The sequence below is a fragment of the Mobula birostris genome, chromosome 16 (assembly GCF_030028105.1).
Source record: "Mobula birostris isolate sMobBir1 chromosome 16, sMobBir1.hap1, whole genome shotgun sequence".
In the NCBI taxonomy this organism is placed as follows: Eukaryota; Metazoa; Chordata; class Chondrichthyes; order Myliobatiformes; family Myliobatidae; genus Mobula; species Mobula birostris.
This window is the reverse complement of record NC_092385.1, coordinates 48,636,785-48,656,721: the sequence shown is the minus strand read 5'-3', so window position 1 is coordinate 48,656,721 and position 19,937 is coordinate 48,636,785. Positions and strand designations below refer to the sequence as shown.

General features: G+C 38.3%; 1 protein-coding gene across 1 annotated transcript in view; it reads right to left on the bottom strand.

Annotated features, from left to right (window-relative positions):
- LOC140211126 (metabotropic glutamate receptor 7-like) overlaps positions 1 to 19,937 on the bottom strand; it is a 786,692-nt gene that overhangs the window by 160,616 nt on the left and 606,139 nt on the right. Inside the window, exon 8 of the mRNA XM_072280621.1 lies at positions 13,199 to 14,134. Coding sequence (XP_072136722.1) covers positions 13,199 to 14,134 — 936 coding nt within the window. The remainder of the gene's footprint in view (positions 1 to 13,198; positions 14,135 to 19,937) is intronic.

Sequence of the window (19,937 nt, the reverse complement as noted above, 5' to 3'; positions counted from 1 at the left end):
AAACTTATATATAGATAGACCTATAATAGTGGTGTAGAAGCTGTCTTTGAGCCTGGTGGTACGTGCTTTCAGGCTTTTTTATCTTCCGTCTGTTAGAAGAGGGGAGAAGAGAGAATGTCTGATATGGGTGGGGTCTTTGATTATGCTAGCTGAATTACTGAGCAAGCAAATTATGCATATTTTATTCCATCTCCATACAACTAACTTTATTTTTATATAATTCTTTATTCTTTATAATTATTGAATGTAGATTTGTCGCATGTCGCACTAACACACCACAGCAAATTCCTTAATACCTACATAAATCTGATCCTTAATCCTTGAGAAGTATATACAAATTCTGGAGAGAAGACCAGCTTCCATAATGTATTGAGCTGAGTACAAAATTCTTTGCAATTTCTTGTGGTCGCATGCATACCAAGCTATTATGCATCCAGGTAGGATTGTTTCTATGGTGCATTGATAAAAACTGATAAGGATTGATGGGGTCATGTCAAATTTTTTTAGCCTTCTGAAGAAGTAGAAGCATCACTGCACTCTCTCGGCTGAGGTTAGATCAGGACAAGCTACTGGTTTTGTTCAATCCTAGGAAATGAGCTCTAAACACTTGAAGTAGCAACATTGTTGAAGTAGATAGGAGCATGTGCACCTCCTCACTTCCTGAAGTCCACGATCGGCTCTTCTGTTCAACTGACACTAAAGGAAAAGCTCTTGTCATGACCTCATGTTACTAAGCTCCCTATCTCCTTCCTGAACTTCGACTGATTGTTATTTGATATTCAGCCCACTAAGGTGGTATCATCAGCAAACTTATAGAAGGAGTTAGGGCTAAATTTGTCCTTGTAGACTTAAGTGTAACCGGGAGTACAGTAGGGGACCAAGGACTCAAACTAAACTATACGTAAGCTATACAAATGTTTACTTCTTAAATGTTATCAGAGAACTGTTCAGTGCCTTCCAGGTACAGGTACGTATCACTATGTATGATTCAGAGGAAGTATGAGGGGGACCCTGAACAACTTTCCCCTCAAATCCCCTTTGAATCTCGTTCACTTAACTTGAAATCTATGCTGTCTTGCTTTATCTCCATCTGAGGTGAGGGGAAAAGTTTTCAGTAGTCTATGCTATTTGACAAGTGAATTTTATTCACCTCAATCATGTTTAAATCTCAAACATGTTCTATATTGTTTGCACCATCACAGAAAATGATTCCAAAATATACACCAAACGTGTTCTTGAGACAAGTGCGATGCATTTACAGGTCATTTCTACTTCAATACTCTTGATTGCACCAGGCACGACTGAGGTGATGTCCCTTTAGCTCAAAATTTTCAAGATGCTTTTCCTGTGGACATACATATTACTTTCAAGATTCATTATGACTATATAGACAAAGCAATATTTGAAAATAAAATTGTTCTGTGTACAACATTGATGTTTTCTCAATAGGTACATTTAATGTCAGAGAAATATATACACTATTTATCCTGAAATTCTTATTGAAAATATACCAAAATACTGAATTATTGCAGTTACTAAAGGTTATAATGTTATTAAACTCAAACATGGGCAATTTGTAAGTTAATGTTTGGCATTAGACACAGGACATGAAAAGAAACCAAAATTAGATGTTGGAAATCTGAAATAGAAATGAAGGCTCATTGACCTAAAAGGTTAACTCTATTGCTCTCTGCACAGCTGCCGCTTGAATGGCAGTGTGTCCAGCATGTTCCGTTGCTTTTCTCTGATGAAATTTTGTTCATTATTTTCAAAATGTTTCTGATCCTCGGTTGGTGAGAAACAATTAATTCTCCTTTATATTGTACCTTTCCTTTCAATGATCATTGATTGAAAATAACTTGTCAACACTGATCTTTTCTTTAGGGAGATATTTCTACTGTGTACCTTTGTTGTGAGAAGGGTGAAAGGTAGCATATGAGAGGGAGTTGATAAGAATAAAGGGAGAATAAATGGATTGGATTTAGATTAGTATAATGAGCGGTTAGTAGTCAATGTGGACTTGATGAGCCAAAGGAACTGTTTCTGTGTTGTCCCCCTCTGTGACACTAGGATGCTGTGTTTTAGATGGGAACCGCTAGGAAAGTTTTCAACCAGAATTGGGGTCACATTGAAACCACATTAGCAAAGAAGAAATTTCTTTCTCTAAATCATGTCAATGATGAAATGGTTGAGCTTAACCAAACCATCTGCTTTCACTTAATTTTCAAATTGCTCTTATAGGATATGAGCTGATATTTTCTTAATTATTAGTCCTTATCACTGGATTACGCAGCCCAGTAACATAAAGCACTATTTTTGAAGAAGACAGCAGAATCAGAGGAAAAATAACATTTAGGTCAATTTGCATATTTATAGTGCCTTTTATGTAGAAAATCACAATCCTCTAAAAAGATCTGAATTTATAATAGGAATGTTACTTACCTCCTACTTTACAACTAAAAATCACTGCTGTGTCCCCGACAGCTGCCTTTGCATATTTACTTATATAGTGATATGGGCAGTCAGGTGGGGTTTGGCTTTACTCCTGCCATTGCATTGAAATTATTTAAATATTGTTTAAATAAAGGAGCATGGCAAAATCTGAAGTAACCTAACCTTAACTTTAACCTGACCTATACAATAGCTTAAGTTATTTTTACAACAAATCTTGAAAGTGCATCTGTCAACTGGCATCTTAAAGACAGAAGTTCAATTAATGTGTAATCTTCACTTATACTTAGTGGCCACTTTATTAGCTAAACCTATACATCAATTCATAACTGCAAATATCTACTCAGCCAATTATGTGGCAGCAACTCAATGCATAAAAGCATGCAGGCAATGTCAAGAGGTTTAGTTGTTGTTCAAACCAAACATCAGAATGGGGAAGAAATGTAATTGAAGTGACCTTGACTGTGGATGGGATGGTTTGGTGGCAGATGGGTTGGTTTGAGTATCTCAGAAACTGCAGTTAGTAGGCCCTCCATTGATCAGGGTTGACCATGGATGTTGCATCCTAGTTGTCTATGCAAACTAGGGCAGTGTAATATGCAGAACAAGCTGCTTCCCATACAGCAGGCTCCCCCTCAGCATACAGCTGATAATTCCAAAGAAACAGCAGAGACCAGCAGTGTTGTAGGAGTTGCCAGTCAATGTTGAACTCATCGTAGAACTATCTTAGGGACTCTATCTCTGGATTCTTCCTGAAGGTTTACTCCCAAAGCCTTCCCCATGAGTGGGTATAGCCGCAAAGCAATAGAGGTTTGAAATTTGAATTTCCCTTCTCATTGATGAGCCGCTAAGCATGGATGATGAGCTCCATTTGCATGATGCGATAGTTTTAAGGCGCCCGTAACCCGCCTTTGTACCTTCTCTTGTCAGTAGAGACAGTTCCACCAGGCTTACTAATTAAACCACACGAGAAGGTCATGAGCTGGGTTGGTTGTCAGAGGCTACTTGAGATGCACACTACTGGGAGCATTAAATAGATTGTGGGAGCTTGCCCCCAGTGCTCCCCCAGAATATGACAGCCTTACAGACAAAAGTGCGAAAACACAGTACATCCAGCGAGAGAGAGGCAGTTCTGTGGACAAAATGCCTTGTTACTGAGTGAGGTCAGAGGAGAATAGCCAGGCTGGTTCAAGCTGACAGGAAGGTAACTGTAAATCAGGTAACCATGCATTACATCAGTGGTGTGCAGAAGATCATTGAAGTGGATGGGGTACAAAAGCATATGTCCATTAACAGACACTCAGTTGCTACATTACTCAGCACAGGACGTACGTAATACAGTGATCACTGAGAGTGTAGAGCTGCTAGTTCACCAAAGGCACAGTCCGTTACTTTTACATGTTGGAATTCTTTGGAGGATTTTCTTTCACACGCTTTAAGCTCTTTGCCTGACTTGCTGATTACTTCTAGAAGTTGCTCTTTGGCGCAATTACAGAGAAGGCTTCACTCTCCAAACCCCTCCTCACCCACTAAGGATTTCAAAGTTCACTGGGGCTGTAAGATATATAAATGTAATCCATTATCCTGGCCCTTGCAGATTAAGATCAGAGGTAAGCTGCAAAACATTTCCAGATATCTGGCAGATACAGCATCTATCTATCAATTATGTAAGAAAACTGAGTTGGGAGAATTTTCCATCTCAAAGGGATTTTGGCCACAAATCTGCAAATTCAAGCTCAAAGGAAAATCAGTTCAATAATTTCAGCCATCATCAGCATCTCTTAGTCAAGCTCTCATGTTGCCAACTGAGGAGAATCATCAGGGAGGAATGTGAATAAATTAAGGTATTTCACAGGACGTTTCAAGAGTTCTTTCCTACAACTGTTCTCAAACTGGGAAATCATAGAGAAAATGAAAATTAATGTTGTTTTAATGCAAATAAGTCTCATTCCTGGTCAGAAGAGAACACCAACAGAAAAATATAATGATGATACCTTAATGTTAAAATAACTAGAAATATCAATTCCTGGCATTTTAAATCCATGTTAACAATTGATATGCTATGATCATACCATTCAAATATATTTTCCTCCTTACATATGTTAATGATGCTTCCTCATATAAATAACCCCATTATTTCCAATAACCATGATGTTGTGAGTGTTTTATCTGCTGCACAGAATTAGAAGTAAAATTTGTATAAGTTGGAACTTTATTTATTTTGGTTAATGTTTTTCTTCCCTAACAAATCTCTCATGCTCCTCAGTCTCCTGGCTTCCCTCTGCTCTCTCTCTCTCAGTGTATCAGGAACATAGAACATTACAGCAAAGTACAGGACTTTCAGCTCACAGTATTGAACCAACCTTATAGCCTAATCTAAACCTTCTCTCCTACGTAGTCCTCCATTGTTCTATCATCCATGTGCCTATCTAAGAGTTTGTTAAATGTCCTTAATGTATCTGCCTCTATCATCACCCCCGGTAGGGCGTTCTACACACCTACCATTGTGTGTAAAGAACTTAACCTCTAATAATCTCCCCCATACTTTCCTCAAATCACCTTAAAATGATGCTTCCTGGTATTGCCTCTCAGTACCATCTGGTGTCCCCAAGTTATTTCCTCTGTACTTGAGTTCAAAGTTCACAGTAAATATATGTAAATGTCACCATGACCTAAGAATGAGATTCATTCTTAGTCCTCCCTTCTCCTCCTTCACCAAGACATTTTAAATTTATCCAACAAAACTTGGAAGCTACACGCACAAGGATTTTTTTATAATCTCAGCTCTCCATAAATGTGAGAGTACACAGGCTAACTCTCACAAGTCAGAGACTACACTAAGCATGAAGTTGCAAATTAAGAATCAGACCTATAGGAATATATTTATATCCTCTATTGTCTATTGAGAATAGAGAATATTCTTTCTTCTCACACTTTTCTAAAAAGTATTCGAGGATCGATTATATTATTATCAATCCCCACTTCTTGCCTAGTGTTAAAACCTGCGAATATGACGCTATTGCTATATCTGATCATGCGCCTCTGAGTTTGTCTTTTGAATTTGATGATGTCACTCTTGCCCGCCCACCTTGGCGCATGTCTCAGACATTATTGCAAAACTCTGATTTTGTCACTTTCATTGAAATCCAGATAAAGGAAATTTTTATTTTTAATGATATAGGGGGTATGTCTAAATTAGTTATATGGGATACATTTAAAGCATTTTTACGTGGTCACATTATTTCTTATTCAGATAAACTTAAAAAACAAACTAAAGCAGAATTAGACAGAATTTCAAAACAAATTAAAGATTTAGATACTATTTATGCAATTTCTCCCAATACTGATTTATTTAAACAAAGGGTGGAACTTCAATCACCTGTTATTAACTTATATACCTGTTATTAACTCATCCCATTGAAGGTTATTTGCTTAAGTTAAAGAGCCAATTTTATATGTCTGGAGATAAAAATAATAAACTGCTTGCATCTCAATTAAAAATGGCTGCAGCCAAAAGGCAAATCATGAAAATTCGTAGGAAAGATGGTACCTTAGTTCAGGAATATGAAGAAATTAATAAGGTTTTTCAAGATTTTTATGCTGAGCTATATAAATCTCAATGTCCATTAGACTCCTCTAAAATGAATGCTTTTTTTACGAAAGACTGTTTTCCCTAAAATCTCGGCTGAGGATCAAAAGATTCTCGATGCTCAAATTACTGAAGCCGAAATTCATAAAGCTATTTTTTCAGTGCAACCTGGTAAGTCCCCAGGACTTGATGGCTATCCTGTAGAATTTTATAAAAAATTTGGAAAGTTGCTCTCTCTGTCTATGTTGGAAATGTTTAAGGATTCTTTTGTGAAAGGTGACTTACCCTCTACTTTTTATGAGGCCTCTATTTCTTTAATTTTTAAAAAAGATAAAGATCCTACTGACTGTGCTTCATATAGACCTATTTCATTACTAAATGTTAACGCTAAGATTTTGTCAAACATAGTGGCCAATCGGTTGGAGAATATTTTGGGTAAAATTATTTGTAAAGATCAAACAGGCTTTATAAAGGGTCGCTATTCCTTTTCAAATGTTTGGAGACTACTTAACATTATATATTCATCCTCTTCTAAAATTCCACAATGCGTTGTATCTTTGGATGCTGAAAAAGCATTCGACCGAGTTGAATGGAAATATTTATTCAATGTTTTAGAGAAATTTGGCTTTGGTGTTAATTTTAATAATTGGATTAAAATGATATATAAAGGAATATATTTATATCATCCAGATATACAACACAGCCACAAAATCAAAATTCTGCTGTCTCTTTTCTGTTTGATCATTAACTAACATATTCTGGGCAATAGCAGAACATAGTCACAACAATCCTAAGACTTCACATTTTCGGCTTCTTTAAGTTCCTGAAAAGAAAACACTTTTCTCACTTCTCTGCATATAAACTTTGAAAGAGATAGGGTGAAGGTATGCATGTAGAAATGGGAGACTGTCTTTCAAGCAAAATATTCCTCACTGATGGAATTTATGAGGAAAGATACATTATTTACAAAGCCAAAAATCTGAATCAATGTGAATACTATGTACTGTAAATTAGAAGCTCATCAAAAGTCTAGGGAAACTATTATTGATGTGGCAATTATGAATGTAATGATCACCAAGTGATATTGTATTGATTGTCAAGTCAAATGCCACAAATCTTAAGAGTCCTTGCTTGTTTTTTATAATTCAGTCATTATGTTTTACAAAGTGGAGGAGATTGGGATCAAGGAGTTGTTTAATGTGATTTATGCAATATTGACAAGCAGTCTGTATAGAATTTCACTTTTGACATGTTAAAATTATATTTTTCATCCCTGATAATTAGGTGTGTTGGTAATACTGGTCTTCAAGGAGCTGATCTTGATCCCTAGGATCCTTATCCCCTTTGCTGTCAGTAAGCGTGATCTAAGATTTGGAACTAATGACAATGAAGAAACAGCAGTAGAATTCTGGGTCCTTTGTTGGTGCCACTTTGTTCTTCTAAATCAATGGAGTCCAGTATATAACTCAGGATCAAATTCTTGACTGCTCACTGATTTTTCCTGCAGGGAAAGGTCCAGCAACTCACCAGGCAGATGGACAAGAGCACGTTAATCATAATTTCCCAGCAATGGGGACAAACGGAGTCATAGTGGGAAGAAAGGGTAAGAATTCTCATGAAATGTTTATCCTACAGTAATAGCAGGAAGTCCTGTTGCCTTTGGAATTCAGCCTTGTGTCCATATTGGGAAAGGGAAGAATGTTTTCTGGAGCCATGATGCTTGTCTATCCCAGACCAATACTTTTGGGACATGCCACATGTTACGGTTATCTCTCTCCTTTCACCATAATGATGGTTAAGTGTAAGCAGGAGGTAAGACGTACATGCAAGGGACACTTCATTACATAAACCCTATACCCCTGCTCATTAATGCAAATATCTAATTGACCAATCATGTGGCAGCAACTCAATGCATTAAAGCATGTAGACATGGTCAAGAGGTTCAGTTGTCATTCAGAATAAACATCAGACTGGAAAAGAAATGTGACCTATTTGACTTTGATCATTAAATGATTTTTGGTGCCAGGTGAGGGAGGTTGACTATTTCAGAAACTGCTAAACACCAGGGATTTTCACACACAATGGTCTCTATAGTTTATAGAGAATGGTGTGAAAAACAAAAACAAAATAAAACACATCCTGTGAGCAACAGTTCTATGGGCAAAAATTGCCTTGTAATATGAGAGGTCAGAGGAGAATGGCCTGACTGAATCAAGCTGACGGAAAGGTGATAATAACTCAAATAACCATGTGTTACAACAGTGGTGTGTAGAAAAGCATCTCTGAACCTTGAAGTGGAAGGGCTACAACAGCAGAAGACCACAAAGGTACACTCAGAGACCACTTTATTAAGCACAGGAGATTCCTAATAATGTGGGCACTGACTGCATATAGACATTGGTCTTATTATGTGGATCACAAACAGTTTCTCTATAGGTGTCTGAAATGTTATGGCTTAAGCTGTCAGTTCAACAGTTGAGAGAATACAGAAAACACAAAAATAGGATCAATTGTCAAAATTCATTGCCTTTGGAAAAATTCAAGAGCAGATTCAAGGAATATACTTGAGGAAGAAATGGAAAAGTTTAAGCAGGGATCTCCAGACCATGAGCCTTGATAGCCAATGACATGTGCATATGTAAAAACAGCATATTTATTGCATGATCTCACACATTAATACACACACTTAGTTTTTACAACATACATACTAGAGCCTCTCTGTGTGGAAAACTGATAAAAGTAATAGTTACTATTTACATATTCTAAGCTAATTCAGAAGAATTGACATTTTCTCCTAGTTTTTGTTTCAAATGTGGAATATTGCAATGAGGTAAATCGAGGAAATTCCAAATCAAGCTGTTCATTCATTCACTAGCAATACCTCGAGGAGAGTACAAAATTCATGATGCTAAAATGCTATCTACCCAGCGCAATACATGCAGCAGAAAAAGACTCATAAGATAGTTTCAGGTCTATCTTTCAGGAGAGTGAAGTATATCTTTAAAAATATGGAAAATTCATACAAAGGCTAATTTTAAGATGAAATAATTGAAGTTCACTTGATTAATCTTAAGGAAATTTGAACAGTGGAATACATTGTAAACTATTTAAAGCTGTATATCTCAATATTTTCTCTTTTCACTAAAGATACATATCTTTCTTTCTTTTTCAATCTTTTTATTAATTTCAAAATATAGAAACAAAACATAGCAATAATACAGATAATATGAGATGTATTGTTACATTTAAAAAAAGAGTAATTGCAAAACCAAATAGTGGAAATTACCAAAACTCCCATACATGTAGAACTGATCACGGATAATATAAAGCAAAAAAAAAGGAAAAAGACAAAAAAAAGAAAAAAAAACCATCCCAAAAGAAAAAAAAACTAAACTAAACTAAAAGACTTGGGCAAAACTAACAACTTAAAAATGGAAAAGAAGAAAACCTCAGCGTCGACGCTTCCACTCCCCTCCAACAACAGTACAGAGAAATAAAACCAGTTTGGAAATGATCAAATTACATCAAATGAAAATGCTGAATAAATGGCCTCCAAATTTTTTCAAACTTAATAGAAGGGTCATAAACTGCACTTCTAATTTTCTCCAAATTCAGACACAGCATAGTTTGTGAAAACCAATGAAATACTGTAGGAGGGTTGATCTCTTTCCAATTCAACAAGATGGACCTTCTAGCTATTAAAGTAAGAAATGCAATCATCCTTCGTGATGAAGAGGTTAAATTATTTGAGTCTATCATTGGTAATCCAAAGATAGCAGTAATTGGATGAGGTTGTAAGTCTAGATTTAGGACCGTTGAAATAATATCAAAAATATCTTTCCAATATTTCTCCAACAAGGGACATGACCAAGACATGATCTTGATGTTGCTTTTAATTTTTTGTTGGCAAGTCTGTCATCATCTCCTCACACAACGTAATCAACAGAAGCAAGCTAATTTCAAACCAAAAATAAATGGACCCTGATTGCAGTTATATACAGAACTCTCAACAGTAGTTGGGAAGCAAATCACAGATTACAACGTGAAATATAAAAGGCGTGTCAAAAGGGCACACCTTTTATATTTCACGATATTATGATATCATGGGAGATTTCAACATGCAGGTCAATTGGGAAAATCAGGTTCTCAAGTTTGTTGACTGCCTACAAGATAGTTTTTTAAGGTGGATTGTTGTTCAGCTTACTAGGGGATCAGCTAGACTGGATTAGGTGCTATGTAATGCGGTGATTAGGGAGCCCTTAGGAGGAAGTGATCACAATATGATTGAATTCAACTTGAAATTTGATAGGGAGAAAGCAAAGTCTGACATAACAGTATTTCAATGGAGTAAAGTAAATTACAGTGATATGAAAGATGAGTTGGCCAAAGTAAATTGACAGCAGAGTAACAATAGCTTGAGTTGTTGGGAAAAATGAGGAAGGTGCAGGATAGATGTATTCCAAAAATGAAGATTCAACTGGCAAAATAGTACAACCGTGGCTGACAAAGGAAGTCAAAGCTAATGTAAAAGCAAAAGAGAGGGCATACAACAAGGCAAAAAATAGCCGGAAGATCAGGGATTGGGAAACCTACAGAGAGCACCTTAAAGAATCATCAGGAGGGAAAAGGAGAATTATGAAAGCAAGCTAGCAAACAATATCAACTGGATATTAAAAGCTCTTTCAACTATGTAAAAAATTAAAGAGAGATGAGAGTAGATATAGGACCACTAGAAAATGAGGTTGGAGAAATAATTAAGGTGGACAAGCAGACGGCAGATGAAATAAATGAGTATTTTGCATCAGTCTTTGCTGTGGAAGACAGTAACTGTGTGCCAGATGTTGAAGGGTGTGAGGGAAGAGAAGTGGGTGCAGTTACTATTACAAGGGAGAAGGTGCTCAAAAAGCTCAACGACCTAAGGGTACGTAAGTCAACTGGACCAGATGAGCTGCACCCTAGGGCTCTGAAAGGGATTGCGGTGGAGATTGTGGAGTGATTGGTAATGTTCTTTAAAAAATTACTGGAGTCTGGCGTAGTGCCAGAGGACTGGAAAATAGCAAATATCACTCCACTCTTTAAGAAAGGAGGAAGGCAGCAGAAAGAAAATTATAGACCACTTAGCCTGACCTTAGTGGTTGGAAAAATGTTGGAGTCAATTGTTAATGATGAGATTATGAAGCACTTGGTGACACTGGACAAAATATAACAAAGTCAGCATGGTTTCCTTAAGGGGAAATCTTTCCCGACAAACCTGATGGAATTCTTTGAGAAGATTACAAGTAGGACAGAGAAAGGGGATGCAGTGGATATTGTATAATTGGACTTTCAGAAGGACTTTGGTAAGGTGCCACACAAGAGGCTGTTTACCAAGTAACAGCACTTGGTATTACAAGAAAGTTACTGGCATGGTTAGAACTTTGGCTGATTGGTAGGAGGCAGTGAGTGGGAATAAAAGGATCCTCTTCTGGTTGGTTGCCAGTGACTAGTGGTGTTCCACAGGGGTCAGTGTTAGGGCTGCTTCTTTTTATGCTGTCTATCAATGATTTAGATGATGGAATAGATGGCTTTGTTGCCAAGTTTGCAGATGATATGAAGATTGGTAGAGGGACAGATCATGTTGAGGAAACAGGTAGGCTGCAGAAAGACTTGGGCAGATTAGGAGTATGGGCAAGAAAGTAGCAAATGAAATACAATGTTGGAAAATGCATGGTCATGCACTTTGGTAGAAAAAAATAAACATACAGACTACTTTCTAAATGGTAAGAAAATCCATAAATCTGAAATGCAAATGGATTAGGGAGTCCTTGTGCAAAACACCCTAAAGGTTAATGTGCAGATAAAGTCAGTGGTGAGGAAGGCAAATGCAATGTTAGCATTCACTTCAAGAAGTTTAGAATACAAGAGCAGGAATGTGATGCAGAGGTTTTATAAGACACTGGTGAGGCCTCACTTTGAGCATTGTGAATGGTTCTGGGCTCATCATCTGCTGGCATTGGAGAAGGTTCAGAGTAGGTTCACAAGGATGATTCTGGGAATGAAAGGGTTATCATACAAGGAACGTTTGATAGCTCTGGGTCTGTACTCCCTGGAATTTAGATGGATGAGGGAAATCTCATTGAAACCTTTCAAACATGGAAAGTCCTAGACAGAATAGATGCGGAAAGGAAGTTTCTATTCATGGGGGAGTCTTAGAGAAGAGGGTACAGCCCCAGGATTTAAAACAGAGCTTTGGAGTAATTTCTTTAGCCAGAGGATGGTGAATTTATGGATTTTGTTACCACAGGCAGCTGTGGAGGCCAGGTCATTTGGTGTATTTAAGGCAGGGATTGATAGGTTCTTGATCAAACAAGGCATCAAAGGTTCCAGGGAGAGGTTGGGGAGGAGGGCTGAGCAGGGGGGAAGAAAGAAGGATCAGCAATGATTGAATGGTGGAGCAGTCGCGATGGGCCAAAGGGCCAAATTCTGCTCCTATGTCAAATTGTCTTCTGGTCTAATTATATAGTTAATCATGGCTGCACTGTGAATGGCTAAGAACAAAGAAACAGCAGGCAAAATTCAGTATCTTCACACATCAATCAATTAGATCATGTCTCATCATATTTCACTTCAATTTTACCATCTTAGCTCAACTTCCCTTTGATATCTCGATATAACACAATGTGGCTATCTCAGTCTTGAATGCTCTGATTGTCCTCATATTTCTGAGCAGAAAAATTGAGACTTCTGGCCTGGGTCTGACAGTTACCTCTCAGTTTAGAGTCAGGGGCAATGTTTGAATTCTCATAGAGAGCTAGGGCTAGAAATCAGAGAGAATTTTTTGTTTCCCATTCTGCAATGAGAGTCTGCAAATTCTTAACCCCAAGGAGATGTGAGGCAATAAGCAAGCAAAAAAAAAACAAGGGTAGAATGAAGGGCAAGTTAATAATAACAGTTATTCACTGAGGAACAGAAATCAGGCCAAGCTATATTGATTTTCCAGGTTCATTACCAAGTTCATCTCTATTGTATCACAATTGGTACCTGTGTTTATCAAGTTCAATAATACCTAGTGCACCAAATGGCAACTAATACAACAAACATATCAAACTCAGTTTTTAATATATTCAAACAAAGACCAATGTGTTGCAACAACAACATTAAAAAAAAAAGTCCACTTACCTTTTCTGCTGATTTTGCAGTGCCAAAAAATATTGGAATAAAGGCAAGCCAAACTATACAGGTAGTGTACATAGTGAATCCAATAGGCTTAGCTTCATTGAAGTTCTCTGGGACGCCCCTTGTTTTGATGGCATAAACAGTACATGTCACCATTAGAAGAATACTGTATCCCAGGGAGCATATGATTTGCAAATCTGTAATGTCACATTTGAGGACACCTCTGGCAAGCTCAGGATTTAAGGTCTTCTGTTCATCGTAGTCTATAATTGTGTTTGGTGGGTCAACCCCAAACCAAATGAAAACTCCAAGGAGCTGGACTGAAATGAGACTAGATGTGATTGCCAGCTGAGAGGTTGGGCTAATGAGCCTGGGTGCTGTCACAGCCTTCTTCCCCTGCTCAAAGATGCGAAAAATCCGGTTCGTCTTAGTCAATAATGCAGCGTAGCTGATGCACATACCAAGGCCCAAGAAGATACGACGGAAGGAGCAGATTCCTGTGTTCGGTTTGGCTATCATCAGGAAGGTGATGATGTAACAAAGGAATATCCCAGTGAGGAGAACATAACTGAGCTCCCGGCCGGTGGCCCGCACGATGGGCGTGTCATTGTACCGTATAAAGGTGGCAATCACAAAAATCGTGGCGATAATCCCAAGCATAGCGAGAAAGACAGGGATAATGGCCCATGGTGAATGCCACTCGAGCTTGACAATTGGAATCTGGCTGCAGCCAGTCCGGTTTGCATTGGGCCTCATGTCATAGCTACACAGCGAGCATGTGAACTCATCTCTTTGATACTGATATCCATCGCAAAGCTCACAATGCCAGCAGCAGGACACGCCTTTCACCATTTTTTTGCGCTCTCCAGCTTTGCAAGGTAAACTGCAGACAGATGTAGGGGGCTGACGGCTGCCTCCAGCCCACCGCATGTCCTCCACCTGTGGAAAGAGAGAGAGGCAAGACACTTAGCACATACAATGAATGGGGAATCATGCTAGCTTCATATCTCTAGTGAAGGAGCCTAGTTGGTGAGACCATAATAGCCGTGTTTTGCCTAAAGTGATTTATGTTGAAGAGAAACTGTATGAATTCTCCTGTTAGATCAATTACAGCCCACAAATGTAAAGGTAGAGAGAGTCATGTTTCAGTTATATCAATTCAGGTTTTCAAGTGCATTTCTTCATTAACTCTGCATTTTCAACATATGTTCAAATCTGTTTCCCACCAACTTTTCCAGTACTGAACATGAGAATTTGATGCATCTGCACTCTCTGGAAAACCTCCAGCAATCCTATTATTGTGACAGATGAGAAACGCAGCGTATACAAAAAACTTCTAATCATTAGTATACTTCTCAAATGTTTCTTTGCACAATGAACCTGCTTCCAAGAAGCTCCTGCTAGCAGACCCTGCAAGCTCATTTTATCTAGAGGCAATCCCACTAACCCAACTGCAATCCAGCTGCTGAACCTATTCCATCGCCTGATTATGGTGAGGAAAAGAAACCTGTCATACTGCAGAGCAGAGAGGCTAAGAACATTGATGCAGTAGTGCAGAAAGGATAAAGGAATAGTATCGGTATTTGATAGGATAAGGTTTGTGTAGAGCTCCAATACCTCCAGGGACTAATCTGATCATAATGTCTTCCATCTTCAAATTCTGAACAATTCAACCCAAATTGTCCACTTAATCTGCTGCCTTTTGGCATAACTATTTAATCTGATTCTGATTCATCTTCCACCTCATATCCATTAAGGAATATCAATAATATTTTAAGCATCAAGAATATTTAAAGAAAATTATTGAGAATATACCCTTCTCATACCTGTTAAAAGATAATTGATTTAATCAATTAATTGACTTCTTTTTACTGTAAGCCTCCTATGTTAATTTAATTATTGAAGGGATAATATATCAATACTCTGAGCCATAGTTTTCACCTGTCTGAAATAATACAGCTTTACTGCCATCATTAGAATTGTTTGTGATATTATGTATTGCTTAATGATTTAACCTTTCTTCTACAATGTTGAAGAGTGGTGCAGGCTGATATTTTCTTGAAGTCCCACTGGTAGTTAAAGTTAAAAGTAAATTTGTTATCAAAGTACATACATGTTTCCTTATACTACCTTGAGATTAATTTTTCCTGTAGGCATTTATTGGAAAATAAAGAAATAATAGAATTTACAGAAAAATAAACATAAACTATGACCAACAAGCAACCACAGTGCAAAAGAAGATGAATTGTGCAAATAAAAAGAGAAAAAGTAAGACTAAGAACAGGAATTGTAAAGAGCTCATGAAAAAGTGTCATAAACACAAGAGATTCTGCAGATGCTGGAAATCCAGAGCAACACACAGAAAATGCTGAAGGAACTCAGCAGGTCAGGCAACATCTATGGAAATGAGCAAACAGTTGATATTTCAGGCTGAGATCCTTCATCAGGACTCATTAAGGGTCTCGGCCCGAAACATAGTCCGTTTACTCATTTCCATAGATACTGCCTGACCTGCTAAGTTGCTCCAGCATTTTGCGTGTGCTGCCACGAATATGAGTGTGTGTCATAAAATAGTTCAGAGTTGTGGTGAGTGAAGTTATCCATCCTGGTTGTAGAATAGTAACTGTTCCTGAACCTGATAGTGTGAAACTTAAGGCTTCTACATCTGTTGCCTGATGACAGTCACAAGAAGAGTATATGGTTTGGATAGTAGGGTTCTTTGATGTGTTGGGCACGTGGCCAAGTGGTTAAGGCGTTCATCTAGTAATCTGAAGGTTGCTAGTTCGAACCTCAGCTGTGGCAGCGTGTTTGGCACTTAACCACACATTGCTCTAGTGTCTGTGTGAGGAGTGGCGCCCCACATAGGCTTCCAATCTACGCCTTATAAGGCATGAAAATGCCCAGCACAGGCCTCTCATGAGTCTGAGTCCTGTCGATGTTCCCTTCTCTTCCCTTGATGATAGATGTGGCTTTCTTGTAACAGCGCTCTATGTAAATGTGCTCAGTGGTGGAGAGAACTTTGCCTGTGATGGACTGGGTTGTATCCACCATTTTCTGTAGACTTTTCCATTCCTGGGCATGGGTGTTTCCAAACCAGTCCATGATGCAACCAGATAGGATACTCTTCAATGTGCAACTATAGAAGTTTGTCAAAGTTTTTGGTCGCATGCCCAATCCACACAAAATTCTAAAAAGGTAGAGGCGCTGATGCACTTTCTTCATGATGGCGCTTACACGCTGGGCTCAGGACAGATCTTCTGATACGTTAACACCAAGAAATTTAAAACTACTGAGCCTCTCCAACTCTATTCCCATAATGAGGACTGGCTCATTGACCTCCAGCTTCTTCCCCCCCGGAGTCAATAGTCAGCTTTTTGATTTTACAATATTGAGTGAGAGGTTATTGTTGCACCGTTCGACCAAATTTTCAATCTCCCTCCCATATGCAAGTTGTCCGCACTGTTGATTCAGTCAACAACAGTGGTATTGTCAGCAGACTAAAATATGTGTGTTGGAGCTGTACTTAGCCACACAATAATAGGTATAAAGTGAGTAAAGCAAGGAACTATTCATACAGCATGGTGGTGTACCTGTGCTATTGGTGAGTGTGGAGGAGATTTTGTTGCCAATCTGTATTGACTGGGGTCTGCCAGTGAAGAAATAAAGGGTTCAGTTGCATGGAGAGATATTGAGGCACAACTCTTGGTGCTTAGGGATGAGTTTTGAGGGGATGATAGAGTTGAATGCAAAGCTGTAGTCAATGAAAAGCAACCTGATGTAAGCATCTTTATTTGTCCAGATGTTCCAGGGCTGAGTGAAAAGCCAATGAAATAGCACCCGCTGTTGACCTGTTGTAATGTTACACCAATTGGAATAGATCAGATCAATCCTCAGACAGGAGGTGACAGGCTTTAGGCTCAAGCTCTCAAAGCATTTAGTCATGGTGCATGTAAATGCCACAGGATGATGGTTATTGAAGCAGGTTACTATGTTCTTCTTGGGCACCGGCAACTTCCTTGAAGCAGATTGGTATTTTAGACTGTTGAAGCAAGTCTTTGAAGATGTTTGTAAGCACTCTAGCCAGTTAAATAGCACAGATCTTCATACTTGGCCATGTACTGCATCTGGGCCAGATGCCTTCTGTGGATTCACCCTCCTGAATAATGCTTTCACATGGACCTCTGAAACTGAGCTCCCTGGGTCATCAGGGACTGTGGGAGTTCATATAGGTGTCTCTATGTTCTGTCAGTCAAACTGAGAATAAAAGGAATTGAGCTCATCTAGGAGCTAAACCATTTCATCATTTTTGTTGCCTGTTTTTTCTTTGTACTAGGTGATGGCATTTAAGCCCTGCCACAGTTATCCAGCATTGCAAGGTGATTCAAGTTTTAGTCCAGAATTGCAGTTTGTTTGTGAGATGGCCTTCTGGAGGTCATTACTGGACTTGTACTTTCCTGGATCACCCGTTCTGAAAGCCATTGATCTAGCCCTCAGCAGATTTTGAATCTCTTGGTTTATCCACATTATATTTAATCCTCATCAAATCTTTCTCCTGTCAGTCGCCATTTTGGTACCTTTTGATGTGCTAAGTGAATTTTAGAATGCAGTTACAAACATTTTCTAAATGTCATTCTGAATGTACAGAAAGGGTGAAAACTTTGTCATTAATCTCCCAAACAGGCAAAGGTTTCAAGTAGCATAAATGTGAAATCAATGTCATAAAGAATGGGAGAGAAAGGATGAGTTGGAGGAAAACAACATTATTAATTTTATTAATTCTTTTTAATGTTTACTTTGCTTCTTGAGTTAATGTAGAGCAATAAATTGACCTGAATGGTTACTGGGAGAATGTTTGTGCTTCAGTATTAAACTTTGAAATTTCTTTCATAAGACTAACTACTATTTTACCTTCACCACCTCCCTTAAGACTCCTACGTGACTTGGTTTCAAAGTTTATTTGATAATCCTTCAGCGAAATAACTTGTATTATATAAATGCAGGTCTTAGTTGTAATGCAAGAACTAAAAACAAAATGGGTGAAGAGGCAATCTTTAATGTGACCCATAGACACACAATGAAATAACGTTGGTGAAATAGCCAATTTCATTGGAATGAATTTAATTTTACACGCAAAGTAGGCATGTTATACTCTTTATAGGAATTGCTTCGTGGCAAGTTCCTCCAATTGGCAGAAGCTTTAGCATAAATCAGGACATAAAACTAATAGGTTCTATAAAATTGATTTCAAATATAACATTTTGTCCAGCAGGTAAGCATGTTGTACAGATCTAGATCAATTTTATTATTTCTTTAAAAAGGTGTGTCAACGCTTAGTTTAGGTTTCGAGCTCCCAAAGGCTATTTAATGTCAATGTTAAAAATTGAATGTTATCCACTGATATTTTTTCCTGTGAGACTCCCTCCAGAGTTTGGGCAGTCACCTGTCCAATGCAAAACAAATAATTTGTAAAAGCAGATCAGAATCATTAAGAAATGGAAATTTCATCAATATGTTTGACTGGACAATGTAGCGCAGGATCTATAGGCAATTATGCATTAAAGATAATGTAGGCTGTGTACCAAGTTCCCTCCAATCAAAAAAAATAACACTTTTATTAAATCAGAAGGCCATAATGTCCAGGTTAACTTGGCAATTTGATTTGTAAGTTGATTACACAATGATATCTCATTTATTGCAAAGTGTCCCAAGATATTAAAGAAAATTTAATATCGAGACATGACAGGAAATATTTGGACAGATGGCCAAAAGCTTAGTGATAATTAGGAAACACATTTATTGCAAAATGAGTTTCTGTCAAACAGTTCAAAGGACCAGACTGATTTGTTGCATCATGTGGAATAACCTCAACTCAATCCAATTATGACACAGAGGAAGCTTCATTTGAAGATCAAAACAGGTTTTGCTCAATAACCTGGCATTCAAAGTATAAACTACTTCTGCCACTTGATGATAAGGTGAGAAAAAATGAGAAAAAATAATTGAAGTAAAAGAGGAATACAGCATTCCTCCGTTCTATCCTGCAGTTATTATACATGGATGATAATTATTTATTATACAATTACTTATAGAATACTAGCAACTGCACCTTGAAGAAACAAGATTGACAATGGAGGGGAACATCGACTCAGACCATGAGAGGCCTGCGTTGGGCATTTTCATGCCTTACAAGGCACAGATTAGAAGTCTGTGTGGGGTGCCACTCCTCGCACAGACACTGGAGAAATGTGTGGTTAAGTGCCTTGCTCAAGGATACAAACACGCTACCACAACTGAGGCTCGAATTAGCGACCTTCAGATCACTAGACGAACGCCTTAACCACTTGTCCACATGCCCAACACTAGCTAACACTAGTCTCCTGATTGACAATGTGGTGGTGGCATCCGTTAGTCTCACAAGACCATGGATCTGCGCCTGGAAAGTCTTGCTTCAGTCTGCGTTAGAGCAGCGTCTGTAGTGGCTGTAGAGTCCCACACGGGAGCGACAGTCTCGGCTGCAGTGACTGCACTTGAAGGCACTGTCCTCCAGTGTCGTCTCGGTGCTGTTTTTCCAACGAGTGCGCTTTTCTTCAGCAGCAAGCCTCAGCTTCTCTTCTCCTCTTTTTAGACCTCTGCGTAGTTCCAGCCTCCAGTGAGAGCGATCGCTTGCGATGTCCTCCCACCTCTCGACATTCATTTTCAGTGACTTCATGTCTCTCTTGCAAACGTCTTTGAAACGAAGATG